This window comes from Lactuca serriola, chromosome 8 (assembly GCF_051521515.1).
Source record: "Lactuca serriola cultivar US96UC23 chromosome 8, Lser_US96UC23_V15, whole genome shotgun sequence".
Classification (NCBI taxonomy): domain Eukaryota; kingdom Viridiplantae; phylum Streptophyta; class Magnoliopsida; order Asterales; family Asteraceae; genus Lactuca; species Lactuca serriola.
In genome coordinates, this window is record NC_136415.1 from 235393047 (window position 1) to 235408707 (window position 15661).

At 35.3% G+C, this 15661-nt stretch overlaps 3 protein-coding genes across 3 annotated transcripts; all 3 read left to right on the plus strand.

Moving 5' to 3' along the window:
• Positions 1-2977: 2977 nt before the first annotated feature.
• LOC145070895 (serine carboxypeptidase-like 1) lies at positions 2978-3717 on the plus strand. The gene is made up of 3 exons (XM_079017851.1): positions 2978-3159; positions 3292-3369; positions 3473-3717. Exons 1-3 carry the CDS (start codon positions 3130-3132, stop codon positions 3605-3607), a joined length of 243 nt encoding a protein of 80 aa, XP_078873977.1. The 5' UTR covers positions 2978-3129; the 3' UTR covers positions 3608-3717.
• A 448-nt stretch (positions 3718-4165) lies between these two features.
• On the plus strand, positions 4166-6014 carry LOC145067946 (KH domain-containing protein HEN4-like). Its single transcript, XM_079014969.1, has 7 exons — positions 4166-4417; positions 4492-4779; positions 5196-5342; positions 5448-5457; positions 5635-5651; positions 5765-5909; positions 5992-6014. Exons 1-7 carry the CDS (start codon positions 4166-4168, stop codon positions 6012-6014), a joined length of 882 nt encoding a protein of 293 aa, XP_078871095.1.
• Positions 6003-6861, plus strand: LOC145070590 (bifunctional 3-dehydroquinate dehydratase/shikimate dehydrogenase, chloroplastic-like). The gene is made up of 3 exons (XM_079017530.1): positions 6003-6140; positions 6207-6369; positions 6684-6861. Exons 1-3 carry the CDS (start codon positions 6075-6077, stop codon positions 6737-6739), a joined length of 285 nt encoding a protein of 94 aa, XP_078873656.1. The 5' UTR covers positions 6003-6074; the 3' UTR covers positions 6740-6861.
• The last annotated feature ends 8800 nt before the right edge of the window (positions 6862-15661 follow it).

The window sequence follows — 15661 nt, forward strand, 5'->3', positions numbered from 1 at the left end:
AGACCGACATGGATGGTAATGTACACACTTATAAGGCGCGACTGGTTGCAAAGGGCTTTTCTCAAACTCCGAGAGTTCAATATGATGAGATCTTTTCACTAGTAGCGAATATTAAGTCTATTAGGGTTATATTAGCCATAGTTGCATTTCATTATTATGAAATATGGCAAAGGGATGTCAAAACCGCTTTCCTTAATGGAAAGTTGGCTGAGGATGTTTACATGAGTCATCCAGAGGGTTTTGTCAGTATAGAGTATCGAAATAGAGTGTGTAAGATTGAGAAATCCATCTATGGATTAAAGCAAGGACCTCGCAGATGGAATCTTTGCTTCGATGATAAGGTCAAAGAGTTTGGCTTTTCGAGGAGTGAAGATGAATCTTGTGTATATGTCAAGGCTAGTGGAAGTATAGTCATCTTTTTGGTATTGTATGTGGATGACATACTACTCATAGGAAATGACATCCCCACTTTGCGAGAAGTAAAGTCCTGGCATGGGAAGTGTTTCGCTATGAAGGACCATGAAGAAGTTGCCTATATCATAGGGATAAGGATTTTGAGAGACATGAGTAAAAGACTAATTGGACATAGTCAGAGTACTTATGTGGATAAAGTGTTGAAAAGATTCAATATAAAGAACTCCAAGAAATGTGATTTACCGATCCAAAGTAATGCCAGACTGAGTAATATTCAGATCCCTAGTACAGAGTCTGAGATAGCAGAGATGAGTCGAATTCTATATGTTGCCGATGTAGGCTCGATCATGTATGCAATGACTTGTACTCGTCCTGATGTGCCCTTTGCACTGAGCATGGTCAAAAGATATCAGGGGAATCCTGGCAAGGATCACTGGATTGCGGTAAAGAACATTCTCAAGTACCTATGGAGGACTAAGGACTAGGTCCTTACCCTCAGGTGGGAGTGATGACTTGAGAGTGGTAGGGTATAGTGATGCTAGCTTCTAGACTGATAGGGATAATTTCCGCTCTCAGTCGGGCTGGGTCTTTACCTTAAACGGAGGAGCAATAACTTGGAAAAGTCCCAAACAAGAGACAGTGGTTGATTCAACCTGTGAATCAGAGTATATAGCGGCAAGAGAGGCAGAAAAGGAGACTATATAGCTAAAGAAGTTCATCAAAAACCTTGGCACTACTAGAAAAACAGCCTTTTAGGACGCACAAACAATGACACGCAGTGATTTACGATACGCAAAAGTGGGGGCCCTAAAAATAATGTCATCTCTTCTAAAATTTGAAGGATAGAGGGCGCGCATTTATGCGTGCCCTGAAATTAGTGTCAGAAAAGAAAAAAAAATACAAACACGGAGGGCACTTATCTTAAATGTGTGTCTACTTAAAATGTCGCTTTATATTTTTTTTTGCTTAAACGCGCGTTTTAAAAGGGGAAAATGAAATCGTCTGAATTCTAAAATTTTGAAGAACCCCGCGTCTACCCTCTCTCCTCAGTATCTCCCTTCATTCACTCCTTTCTTCTCTCTGTAAACCCTAAGCCATCGCCACCGCCACTGCCACCGCCACCACTGCCATTGAACCTTAACTCAATCCGCACTTCACCTTCATTCACTCAATCCGACCCTTTAATTTTAGCAAACCCACCAGAACCCTAGGTCTTGCCTTTTATGCTTTCACATCCTTCCTTCTCTAATTGTATGTTATTCTGAATCCTTTTTTCTTTTCTCTATCACAAACGCGCCTCTATCATAAACGCACCTCTTCTCATCGTTATGCTCCTTGACCCTACGCAGGTAATATCATCAGTACTCCCTCTTCTCGTCGTTCTACTCCTTGACCCTACGCAGAGCGTGACTATTACCTTCTTGTCCAACGACTCGTCAACTCCTCCATGCTTCCTCTTCATGGCTGCAGCAAACCCAAATCCCTTCCCCCTTTTTAGCTTTCTTTTACTCCAAAAGCTTCTTCTTCCCATGTAAAGATTGGAAAAGGTGCGGTTTCATTTGCCAGCCATTCATGGAATCTCATCGCTTCCAACAAAACCACAAACTCCACACTTGAAATCCCATAATGTTCTACACTCTCAATACATCACATTCACATTTCCCTTCGTCTTTATCTTATTCTTCTTCCTCAGATCTAGTTCAATTGTAAATACGATTCACTGAAAGAAGAGAAGGAGATTGAATTTATGTGATTATTGATTTGATTGTACTAGCTTTGAGTTGAATTCCATAATAGCATCAACGCAAGGTATATTGAAACCGAGGAAGTCGACTTCAGATGATCAAATCGTGGTAGAAATTTATGGTTTACTGTATCTATTGCGGTTAATTAACCTTCAAAGCTTCTTATGTAAATCCCAACAGTGGCTTATGGATCATACTAAATTTCTCAAGAAGCCCACAACTACCTAACGCCGCCCCATATGACCAGGAATTTCATTAAGTTCTAACATCATATAACATAATATAATAGAGCTTTGTTTCCCTTTCTATATTATAAGCTTGTTATGTAAATCCCAACAGTGGCTTATGGATCATACTAAATTTCTCAATAATCCATTCTATGTTGGTGCTGATTCCTACGGTGGCATAATAGCATCAATGATGATTCAGGAAATATATGACGGTATGTATTCTTCAACACTTGGAAGTCTGTGCTACATACCATACTTCTTTAACAACATAATTTTGATTTATTAAAAAATGTTAAAATTAATCATCACGTTTGCGCTAGTTCCAAAATACACAACAATAGTCTACAAAACTTATTTTGACTAAAAAAAGTGTTTAATTAGATAGATTATGCCGGTTTTTACTTTTATTTTCCTCTTTTGTAGGTAACGAAGTTGGAGAAAGACCACATATCAACATCAAGGTCAACAAATAGTAATAATCAATATTCACTGTTAAATTTCCTATTTATCAACAGGTAGCTTGTTTAAGTTTTTCTTTTTATTAAAATGAATATCTGTTGGTGCATCATGAGCTCGATTATACTGATTTTGATCATATTAGTGTGTTTGAAAAAGATTTAGGTAATGTTTTCCTGGATCACAGAATTTGATGTATGTTTCCAACTTAGGGGTGTGTGCTTGGTAATCCTGGAATAGACATACTTGGGGAATTCAATTCAAGAATCCCGTATGCCCATCGTATGGCACTCTTATCAGATGCAATCTACAAGGTAAATAAGTGCAAATGAATTGTATGCAGATACAATAATTCAATGAATATCATTTTCTAACACCTTTCCTGGCTTCTTCTTGTAACAATGAAATTGCAATTTATCTGGGAATTATGTTTCATATTTTTGTAGTCAACTAAAGAAAATTGCCATGGAGAGTACTACAATGTAGATCCCAACAACACTCTCTGCATAAATGATCTTAAGAAGGTAGATAAGGCACATGTGCTAGACTTCAGCTTTGATTATATTTGAAATTTGTCATCTTCAGAATCTGTATTTAGTTTAATGATTTCATATTTTTGTTCTGTAGTGCCTTGGAAGAATTTTCGAACTCAATATTTTAGAGCCTGTTTGTTTAGAGACCATTAGTTATGATCTCTTCAGGAGGGGCTTAACATCTCTTGACACCACTTCTATGCATAATTGGTCGTCGCCTCAAGTTTAGAAACAAGACAGTTTTCGTGTACATATTACTCTTTCTGTGAATTATATATACTTCCTATTGATTCCACATGGCCCCATTTTTAACTTATTTCATTCGGGAAAAATACCTATCTAACCTGCATTCTACATATATAACTTCAGAGCTATGAGTGATTGACTTTGAGAAATCATAACTTGCAGCAGTTGGGTTGGAAAAACGATTATACTTGTTCAAATCCAAATAAGAAACATGTTACATGGAAAAACTGTATAATCATTTGATATTTTTCATAAGTTGAAAAGGTTATAATTGCAAGGGCATTAACGTATTTTTGCACACATGAGAGATAGAAAATTCGTATGTTTGTTGCAGATTGAGGGTGATATTTTGGCCATTAAAAAGGCACTTATTGTTGTGACTCGTTGCATTCAAGATTGCAACCATGCTCAAAGTCAAAAGACAAGGGCAGTTGTAGGTAGGACCCACCCTACAGCTCCATGGGATCTCATACCCAATGGGATTTCCAGTTCCCCCCCCCCCCCCCACACACACACACTCAGACTTTGACTTCCCTCCACCATGAAGTCAAAGTCAAGGGTTTCACCTTCACCCTCACCCTCAGCCTCACCCCCAACATCCATAGATGCTGACATGGAATCCCAGAACGAAATAGTTTTCAGGATTCTATATTCCAGTGATAAAGTGGGTAGCTTGATAGGCAAATCAGGTACAATCATTCAAGCTATTCAAAACGAATCAGGTGCCCATATAGCAATTGGAGCTCCCGTTTCTGATTGTGATGAAAGATTGATCACCATTTCTACAATGGAGGTTTGCTACTTACTTACTTTCATTCTATGATTTATATAATTTATCATTTTAAAATTTGTTTCCTTTTTTTTAAGTGTAAGAAGAGTGTAGCAAAGTCACAAAATTCGGCTTCACAAAATGCAGTGATTCTTATATTCAATAGGTATGTGGAGTCTGGGTTTCAAAAGGGGATGGATATGGCATCATCAAGTGGGGCCCAGGTATCTGCTAGACTTGTGATTTCACAAAACCAAATGGGTTATCTGTTGGGTAAAGGTGGGTCCATAGTTATAGATATGAGAAAGATGACTGATGCATTTATAAAGATAGTTGGTGATCATCAAGTTCCTAAGTGTGCACCAGAAACTGATCAAGTAGTGTTGGTGAGCACCATTTCTTGCATTTAACCAATGTACTATACATACAAATTATCTGTTGTAATTTTATTTTTATTTTTAAGAAAAGATGAGAGGAGAGATGATAAATGTAAGAGATGCTTTATACAATGTTATTGGATGACTAAGAAACAACTTATTCTCAAATAAAATGTCAAATAGCCATGGAACTGGAACTGGAACAACAAAGGGTACATATACACATCATTAATCTTTTGTTGCCATGTCACATTATCCTAATCATCATAATACTAATTTAACTCAAGCTATGGATAATCTCAAACTCTCAAGTAGTAGCATAGATTGTCCTCTGACACCTGGAAAATGGCACCTTCCGGTATTATTCTTTTTTCTTCTTCCTATTTTTGATGTTGAGAGTTGAATTGTTTCTTTATTTATTGCAGATGGGACATGATATTAGCATAGGGTCAACTTCTGTAGGTAGATCTGCTACTATAGTGACTAACATGAGTGTGGAAATTCTAGTACCCCAAACTGTCATTGATATGGTTTATGGGGAGAATGGAAGCAACCTCACTCGTTTAAGACAGGTAATTGGAATTGGAATTCTACTTCCATATACTTTTCTATTATAGCATTGAAAATTGGTTTGTTGATTGCTATAAATAAATAAGCATTTTGGTTTTATGTAATAGCAGATTTCAGGTGCAAAAGTGGTAGTGCATTTTGGTTTTATGTAAAAGCAGATTTTAGATTTTAGGACGAAGCAAACAGATTTCATCAGTTCCTATATATCTCAGTATCTATTCTCCTAATCGTTAGATATTTTAACTTTTACTTAAAGATAGTATTATTAACTTTAATTTCTTTACTTATTAACAGTTAACTCACTTGATAATGTATGATGTTGACAGTTGTGAACTTAACCCTGGTCGATCTTCCTGGTTTGACAAAAGTAGTTGTTGGTGAGTTTAGCATCTTAAATTATTATTCTTATTTTTTTCAATATTAGATAACTTCAAATTGGGATGTAGCAAATGTGTCCCTAATTTTTGGAAGATCTTTTGTGTTAGTTGGAGCAGGAGGTGCTGGAAGAGCATTAGCATTTGGTGCCAAAAGCAAAGGAGCACGAGTTGTGATTTTTAACCGAAACATTGGTAATTAAACTTTAATAGATGTGTTTTTTTAATGTTAATGTTGTGAATCTCTTCTGTTGAATTTATAAAATTCCTAAAACAGAGAGAGTAGAGTCTCTTGAATGAGCAGTTTCAAGGGAGGCTTTGCCTATCGAACAATTGGATGCATATTGCCCTGAAAATGGAATGATTCTTGCAAATTGCTCTGCTATTGGCATGGAACCAGATGTACACCTGACACCAGTTTCCAAGGTTCTCTTTTCTTATTAGCATTTATGAAAATGGGATTATGAATTAAAATGTTTTTGACATGATCAGGAGGACTTGAGATCACATGATCTTGTATTTGATGGGGTTTATACACCTAGAAACACACGGTTATTGCAAGAGGCTGTAGAGGTGGGAGTTACAGTAGTGAGTGGTGTTGAGATGTTCATTAGACAAGCTCTCGGCCAGTTCAAATTGTTCACATATGGATTAGGTATTCATCTTTTATCAGCTCTAAGTTTTTATGCCATATCAATGTTAAATTGAAATTAGAAAGTATTGTGTTCATTTCTTAGAACAAAGATGTAGTTACTCATATATTACTTTATCAGAAAGGATGTTTATGATCTTCATCAAGTTGTAACATCTTGTATTCAAGAAATAGCAATGTACTTTCCATAAAAAAAATTATAAATTATATTCTTTGAAAATTTTGCTAGATTGGTTGGTTTAAAAGTAGAATGTCCTAATAAGAATTAATTTTAAAAGTAGAATGAAAATGACAAGTGATTTTTGTTGTGTTTACAGGGTTGATGAAAGCGAATAGCTCTGGAGTTAGAAGAGGAAAAGAAAGATCAAACTGAAAGAGATAAGATGCTGCAAATGCAAGTGTTGCATTCTTCATTTCAATTGTTAGTATGAAACAAAGAGTAGATTAGATGAATGCAAATTTATATATTGTAAGAAATAGAATTGTATGACATTAAATTTTATGTAATGGATTGTATTTTTTGTATATGGTGTTTTATTTCTATTATGATACATTAAATGCAAATTTCATTTAAAAATTAATAAATATGTAAATATATTTTTTTAAACATTTAAATTTACGATACGCAGAAATGTGTGTCATCTTCATTTATGACATGGCCTTTCTTGATAGGGGTTTTAATGATACGCATTGCGTGTCATTAACACGCACGTCGTAAGGTTACGACACGCGAATACGTGTCGTCTTCCTTTATGATAGGGCCTTCCTTGATACGCATTGCGTGTCGTAAACGCGTGTCGTAAATGCGCATCGTAAATGCGCGTCGTCTCTCTTTATGATAGGCTCTTCCTTGACGCGCATTTGCGCGTCGTCTGAGCCTTTTACGACATGCAATGAGCGTCATAAAAGGCTATTTTTCTAGTAGTGTGGAGTTGTACCAGCTTTAAAGGAGCATATAGATATTTTTTCTGTGACAGCAATTGTGCGGTTGCCTTAGCCAAGGAGCCAAGAGATCATGGCAGATCGAGACACATTGATAGAAAATATCATTTCATCATACATCGAGTAGAAGAAGTACTCCTCGTGGCAAAGAGAGTATCATCGGATGAGAACCCACCAGATCTCCTCACAAAGGGATTGGGTAGGGTTAAGCATCTCTAGCATGTGAGGCGCATAGGGCTGAAGGATGATATTAGTTTTAGTAGTTAGATAGCTTATGAAATGTGTAAAGTGTAATTGACATTTGATGATGAATAAACGTTTTGTTTATTTATGAGTAAAGTGTTGCTATCCTTTGTCAATCATCTACTATCGTTTCATTTTACATGTTTTGACTTCCAAAATAATTATGTTATGGTATATAATATTATTTAAATTCTCCACAGTCGGTCATATGTTGGAAGTAGATGTGAATCAAAACTATCATGAGTTGGGTTATTCATGTCTAAGGTGTTGGACATTGCAAGGTGTTGCTACAATACTCATTAGTGGTCATAAGTTCTGAGTATTGGATTCAACCCACGCTCACTGTATCACTTCATAGAATTTATCTCGAGTGATCGTGAGATGGTAATATCATATAAGTCTTCAAACCTAGAGATATGACTTGTTGTCTATGAGTTAGTTATATATTGATTGTACGAAAACGTATTGGTAACTCGATGTTATAAAACGTGCCTTTGTGTATAATTCAACAAGTAGTAGAACAAGCATATGAGTCAAATTTTCTCTGTTCCTTCTTGGATTAGAAGTGATATCTGGGCCCCTCGATGATTTTGTGTTGACCCATGTACTAGGCCCGATCAGAACTAAGTTGATGTGTTCAATTAAGTTCTATGTCAAACAAATCGGAAAATGAGAAACAAATTGATGGACAATAAGTAAGACATTGTTCCATATATTTGTATGACTAATATCTAGAACAGAGGATTATAGGATCCTTTATCTAAATGGCGCTTCATAGTTCAATAGAGTTTTAAGAGCTACGATTGTCGGTCGGTTTCTGAGGTCATAATTGCAACTATAGTTATTAGACTTATCCAAATGGGAGACTGTTGGATAAGGTGTCTAAGTCCATAACTATATTTGAGATGTATTTTACCCGACCCGACATGGTCCATATGGGTTGCACTTCACCCAAACAATTTATAAGGATAATCTTTGGAGAATAGTTATGATTTATTAATATATTATAAGTTGTAATATATTAATAAGAAATCATATTATTTAATTAGTATTGATCTAGAATTAATTTAGCGATCAAAAGTATTAGTAATTAAATATGGACTCTTGTATTTATATAGTGTGGGTTAATGCTTATTTAGAATGGGCTAGGCTTGCATGGTAAGGCCATGGATAGTCGATGGAGCTTTAACCCATGGATCTCATGGAGATGAAAAGTCATGGGTATTAGGGTTTAGATGGATGTAACCATAATCTACCACACTACATAAAGGAGTCCTTGGCACTTGAAATCAACTAGTTTTAGTACACTAGTTTTTTCTGTGAGAACTAAGAGGGCCGATTTCAAGAAGTGCTCTACCATTCTCTCAAGATTCCAAGGTTTCTGGTGATTTGTGACTTCAATTTGACGCATCCACATTGTTGGTGCTAGGCTCTCAAACTCCAAGCAATTAACTACTACTAAAAGGTATGTAACTCTACTAGCTTATTATATTTTAAAGTTCCCCATGCCATGCTTGTTAGGTTAATAATCTTGGAAAAACGAATTTGCATGCATCATAGTAAAACATATATCCAAGGTTTCTAGGGTTGCATGTACACCATAGGAGTGTTAGAATGCTCAAAACCCTTCACAACTTCCCTCCTTTATCCTCACTTCCTCTGTCATAGTGTGCTTGTCAGCCATTAGGGGTGTTACACTTGTGACACTTGTTCTCAAAGTCAAGATCTTCAAGGAATCCATTGTTATTACAATACAATAATAAAGGTATGTGTTCTAATCCCTATTTTGTTGATTTCAAAAATAGTAGAATAGAAGGGGTGAAAAACTCTAAAGTAATCAAATTCGTTTGCATGAATCCTGAATAGATATTTCTAATTGTTCGAGTGTTCTATCTTAAGGAAGAAAAATATCCCAATATGAAAGGAGTTTTCAAAAGGGCTTGTGAATTCCTAAAGGACCTGGTGTGTGATTTTGGAAAGATAGATGCAGAGATCCATCTCGTTCTTGCCAAAAAATGTTGATTTCCCTCCTTTCGATCATGTTCCAACCATCACCGAAGGATTCCAAGAAATGACGATGCTACAAGCTTTCTAGAGCTCGGGATAGTCTACAAGGAGTCTCAAAACAATTCTAAATTCTTCATTCCAGTTAAAACAATTCATCGTCTAACAAAAAAGCACTGGAGATCACCTTAACTTAAGCACAAAAGTCTAAGCACACCTCTGAGGAAGTAAAGTTTGAAATTACAAGGAGGATCAAGTAGATTTTTTATGTTTCGAAGTTTTGGTGGATCATTATCAAGTTCCTCAAAATGAACCAATGAAGAACTTAGCTGAGATGTCACTTTGGGGGAAATTGTTGAAACAAGAAAGTGACCCTCTTCAACTAATTTGGACCTGAAGACCCATCCCTAAATGAAACTAAAGGGAGCAAGCCGGAGACCACCTTTGTCATTTTGTGAACCCGGAGAGATGTTGAAGACCCGCATTTGAACCATGTATGACGATTTTCATATGTTACTTTTACTGACTTTACTTGTATTCATTGTAATATCTGGTGTACCATTCAAGGACACCGAAGTCAGTTGCTTTAAGTTATTTTATCATTTCCTTGTAAGTTTTGGGACTCTATAAATAGAGGTTCCAACTTCATGTATTCTTACTACCTTCAGAACTTATCAAATGTAAGATTGTTCATCTCTATCAAGTTATCTTAACTGATACTTAAATCGAGTCCCTCTTCAGTTGTGTTGTTCATCATATAATAAGTTGTGTTTGTATGCAAAACATTTTACGATTCAACTAAGTGTCTACTTCTTTAATTCTTATTGATATAAACTTGATGCTATTTACTTTCCTTACATTTCTGCAATTTAACTTATCTGAGTTATCCATTGAGATTTACTGATTATTTCGTAACTTAATATCTCGTTACTAACGATTATCAAGTTTTTCTCTCAACAAAGACCTCCATCCAAACTCATATCTGACTTCCTTAAGATGGTTTATCATGTAAAGTTGTCAACTTCACGTGCATGCACAACTTAATGTGGCTTTTAGAGCTCAAAATAGCTTAATCAATGACTTAATACATGCATGAGACCATAAACACCATAAAGTTTCCACCTTAAAGCATAAGGAACCCTCAAAACATCCAAATTTACAAGATTTAGCTTTTAAAATGGCCTTAACCCATCACGACCAACCAAAAAGGGACAAAGAAGCATAAAACCATAACATGAAGAGATGTAAGCAAAGAGTAGACAAGGTATGAACTTTATACCTCAAAAGTCACCAGAAGATGGATCTAAATCTAGATCTTTACGCTTCCTTGCAATGAACGAGTCCTCCAACTTCTTCATCTAAAACTTCAAGGAGTACAAACCAACAAACTAAAGACCAAGGCTCAAAATACTCAAAGATGCTACTAGGTTTCAAGATTAGGTTTTTAGGGAAATGAAGGATAATAAAGAGGCCATCCCTAGGGACTTCAGGAGCTTATATAGGGTGCAACACCCTAAAATTAGGGTTTCATCAAACCCCTCATACACCCCCACGTACATAGGTGTACGCCCCGTGTAAGAGGTTCGAATGGGTGATCCACTCCCCCTTAGTATGTTAAGCGTACCACGTGGTACGCCCCCGTGTACTGGCTTCTCAGCTAGTACGCTAAACATACCCTATGGTACACCCTGCATACTAACCCCAAGGACCAGAATACAAACAATACACCCCCACAGGGTCTAAACCGAAAAGCATAATGAACCAAGTATTACAACACTCCCGCACTTAAATAAGATTTCGTCCTTGAAGTCATTCCTTACCATCCTCTGCAAGCCATACATCATGAGCAACACGGTTACAACCTTGAGCGTACAACAACGTTCCCAAACGCAACCGAAATGAACTCCAGGAGGGCTCTCCAAACCCGAAGATGAAAGAATCTGTTCGCAACCTAAAATAATCCCATGCAGAATAACCACATCTACTCAACCTGAAATCTAAAGTCTAGAATTGGTTTGGCTCCTTGATAGACTGCCCATACTGAACCATTGCTAATTCCATTCCACTTGTCTCGTAGACTGACTACTCAACTTTTGATTACTAGAAATAGAAACTAGTTTGGAACCATCACTATAATTCCTTTGTTTTGGAAAGAGAGTAATCTTTTCCATATCTATATAAATGCTTTCTTTTTTCAATTTCATATTATGTGTTTTATTTTTAAATGTGTATAAAAACTAGAAATTTGCTATTTTAATGGGCTAAAAGCTTAAATATCTTGATTACAATTAGGATTAATAGGATGGTCTTCACCGATTAATGAAGTATACAGAAGAAAACATTTTGAAGCAGCAAGCACTTAAAAAAAACAAGGTGTGCATAAGAAGTTAAAGTCTAGAAGGTTAACTGAAAATAGGCCTAAAATATCAAACGATAGATTGACTGTTTAACCCCCCCCCCCCCCTTCAACTTATTATAAGTTATCTTAACTAAACGTTATTGCTATTATCTTAAAGCAAAGATTGTCGAATAATGAAGATAATGCCAAATGTCATTTGAAAGATAGATATTATAGAAGTAAACTTGCGTTTAAAGATGACATTTTTAACCTCTATACGACCATGTTACCTTCATAACTTTTGGTTGGAACAGTTGTGCTTACCCGGGATGATATGAGATTAGTTGTTGGCCGAGTTATATCTATATTTGAATAGGTATTTCAGTAAGCTTATGCATAAATTTCATATATATTAATTCGCTAATTACTCAATTTTCATAGTAAACGCGCATTAACTATGAGTTTAGCTTTCCTTTACCTTTCATTGCTATCATATGCGAAAGAAGGATTCAACAATAGAAAATGATATTTTTACCCTTTCGCATCATTTGTATTATATATGATTCCAGCATGCCGACTATTTAATTCCAATGTTGTTTTTATTTAGCTTATGTAACAAACGATTTCCTTGCAATTTTAATAGTTGAATTCTAGATGTTTTGAAATAATATTGCTTGCTTCAGGAGTTGTTGGAGCTAGCTGTCACACCCCCAAACCAGACGGTGGGAACATCCGGAGGCTTGGGTGACGTCATCTGGAAATATCATCACAATGTTTATAATTGAAACAAGACAACACCATCATCATACATATCAAAACACAACCATCATTGTTTACATCAAGTATAGTATCATAAATTACATGCCAAAATATTCAATGTTTGATGGTAACAAAATACAACAAATTCGACATGTTCTTGTTGACCTTTCCGCTTAACGATTCCCTCAGAATTCAAGTTATTTTGAAAATGTCAACATATATAAGCTCGGTGAGTTCATAAGCATGTTTGAATGAAAAGTTTTGTATTGTTCGTAAAACACCAGAAAATCCGATATTTCCTGTAAAATGGTTTGAACGTGATGTATCAAAATCAAGTATTAATGCATGTGTGTTTTCTGTTTTTGGATTGTATATATAAATGTAATCCGAAAAAAAAAATCATCTATTCTCTGTCGTAAGTAGAAGGTATTGTTTAACTGTATGTTACTCTAGGAAATCCAATATATTATGTTTATAAAAGTGTCGTGGTCTCAAAACCCTAAGACCGAATATCAGTGTATGTATGTTTTCGTATTAACAAGATTTTATATGTATTCCGTAAATGTATGATGGAGTTAATCTCTATGTGAGTCGTTACAACCCTACTTGATAATGAAAATTTCACCTGTCATGGCGTTTTCAACCCACTTTTGTTAAAAATGACATTTTCGGCCCAATATTATGAAAATTGACATTTTGGGCCCCATTTAATAAAATTGGCATTTTCAGCCCTTTTTTACCGAAAAACATCTTTGGCTCAAATTTGTTTAAAATGACAATTTAATCCACAAAAGTCATATTTTTTCCAATTTTGGCCCATAAAACCATGAAGGCCCAATTTAAGCCAATTTTGTGAAAAATTTACTCTTTTGGCCCTTTTAAAACCATGAATATCATAATGACCCACTTTTATATAAAAATGACTCTTTGGTCCTTGGAAAACCATAAGTATCATAAAAGCTTCATCTTTTTGTTTATTTGTAAAAAATGATCCCTTTACAAGATTTTGTTTAGTTTTTCAACATCCTTAACATGTTTAACACTTTCATAAAGTGTTTTAGTTTACAAATATTGTCAAGATTTGATAGGATTTTTGAGATTTATGAAGTTTCTTCACATAATCAGAACATATAACTTAAAAAACACACATAAACATGCACAAATACATAGATCTATCACATAAGCAACTTGTATTCTCCCATAAAACATAGTAAAACCGAAAACAAGGGGTATGAACTCACATTGGGGTTTGGATTCGGTTTTGATGAAGAGATCAGAGGAGCTGATGTTGTTTTCGGCCTATTCTACCTCTTGATGAGTTCTAAGAACTTCATGATGCATAAACCACGATTTGAAGAGCTAAAGAGTAACAAGTTTAACATAACATGAAGTTAAACTTCTTGAGTAAAAGTAGCTTACCAAGATGGATGAATTTTTTGTCACACCCCAAAACCGAAACGACGGAAACGTTCGTTGGTGGAGGACATCATGTTTAGTATCACAAGATATGTATATGGTAAGCAAGTAATGAACAACCATTTCATCAGAAAGAAAGTGTTAACAATGTGTGTGTTCACAAAACTTAGAATTCATAAACAAATAACAAAACAAGACTTGAAGCTATAACGCTCCATCTTCTGAATTCCCAGCACGAGCACCTGTCTAATAGTCTCCTGAGAATACAAGTTATTTGAAAGAGTTGATCAGCAATTAAGCTGGTGAGTTCATAAGATGTTGAAAATATAGTGTTGTAACATGTAGTTGTAAAATGTTATAAGTCGTAAGTTCTGTTTTGAAAATTTCGCATGTGAGTAAGTTGTAAAGTTTTGTTTAAAATGTAGATTCAAAATGATGTTGAAAATATAGTTGTAACATGTAGTTGTAAAATGTTATAAGTCGTAAGTTCTGTTTTGAAAAGTTCGCATGTTCCTCTAGAAAATCCTATATTTCCTACATTGATGAAAGTTGAAGTAAAATGTCACTACAACCCTTTCTATGGGTACTAAGTGGGTACAAGTTATATAAGACTCAGAGTAAACAAACAATCTACTGTGCGCATTTTACCTAAGCACACAACCAATCGAGGAACAGTAATTAAGGCGGATAGCACACATCCCATTGGTTGTTAGATCATCGTCATATATAACCCTGGTGTAATCACTTTTTACTCATGGAGTTAATTGTAATGGTTCCTGTATATCTAATGGAGAGTTCTTTATGAAAACCCATATTTCTTTTTATAAAATGGTGACCACAGGGACTACTTTTATAATAGCTTAGTTTATACTACTATATATAATCTAATATCGGATAGAAAGTTAATTGAGTGAATCTGCCCTAAGCCCACAACCAAACAAGGAACAGGAAGTAAGGAGGAAAGCACACATCTAACTACCTATTGGGTATTAGTTTTATATATAAACATGATGTATAAACTAATGTATTATAGAGTTACTCACCTAAGGTCCTTTAAATTGTACTGGTTTAATAAAATGGATTAAACCCTTTACTGGGAAGTTTCTAGTTTTGTAAACCAAATGTACTGATTTTGGAAAGTATGTTTTGTACTAGAAAAACTGTGCTTTGACTCTGTAAACTATAACCTGACCCATACCTGGTACCCTTATGATGACTTAATGTATACTGAGCATACACATATATAGAATTGGATAGAAAATAGATTGGGTGAATTTGTTCCAAGCCCACAACCAAACAAGGAACAGGAAATGAAGCGGAGAGCACACATCCTATTACCTATCGGGCCCTATTGGTATATATATATATATATCCTGTGATGTATACATTAAGGAATCATAAGACTAGCATCATGGTCCTTTCTTTTAAACGTATCCTTCTTCCAAGGCATCTACTGTTATATGCTAGACTCGCCTGTTCTGTTAGTCGTTTGTAAGAATGTAAGTACTGTAGTATTATATATAGTAACTAATATTGTACTAAATGCCTTAAATTGATTATTAAGGTATAATGTTATGGCTAGATCTCATACTA

Bases quoted from the DNA above. Each gene is read 5' to 3' on its own strand.
- LOC145070895 (XM_079017851.1), top strand. From the start codon at position 3,130: ATGGCACTCTTATCAGATGCAATCTACAAG. The intron at 3,160-3,291 runs GTAAATAAGTGC...ATATTTTTGTAG, and splicing joins TATCAGATGCAATCTACAAG to TCAACTAAAGAAAATTGCCA. The intron at 3,370-3,472 runs GTAGATAAGGCA...TTTGTTCTGTAG, and splicing joins GCATAAATGATCTTAAGAAG to TGCCTTGGAAGAATTTTCGA.
- LOC145067946 (XM_079014969.1), top strand. From the start codon at position 4,166: ATGAAGTCAAAGTCAAGGGTTTCACCTTCACCCTCACCCTCAGCCTCA. The intron at 4,780-5,195 runs GTGAGCACCATT...TATTTATTGCAG, and splicing joins AAACTGATCAAGTAGTGTTG to ATGGGACATGATATTAGCAT. The intron at 5,910-5,991 runs GTAATTAAACTT...TTCCTAAAACAG, and splicing joins GATTTTTAACCGAAACATTG to AGAGAGTAGAGTCTCTTGAA.
- LOC145070590 (XM_079017530.1), top strand. From the start codon at position 6,075: ATGATTCTTGCAAATTGCTCTGCTATTGGCATGGAACCAGATGTACAC. The intron at 6,141-6,206 runs GTTCTCTTTTCT...TGACATGATCAG, and splicing joins ACCTGACACCAGTTTCCAAG to GAGGACTTGAGATCACATGA. The intron at 6,370-6,683 runs GTATTCATCTTT...TTGTGTTTACAG, and splicing joins ATTGTTCACATATGGATTAG to GGTTGATGAAAGCGAATAGC.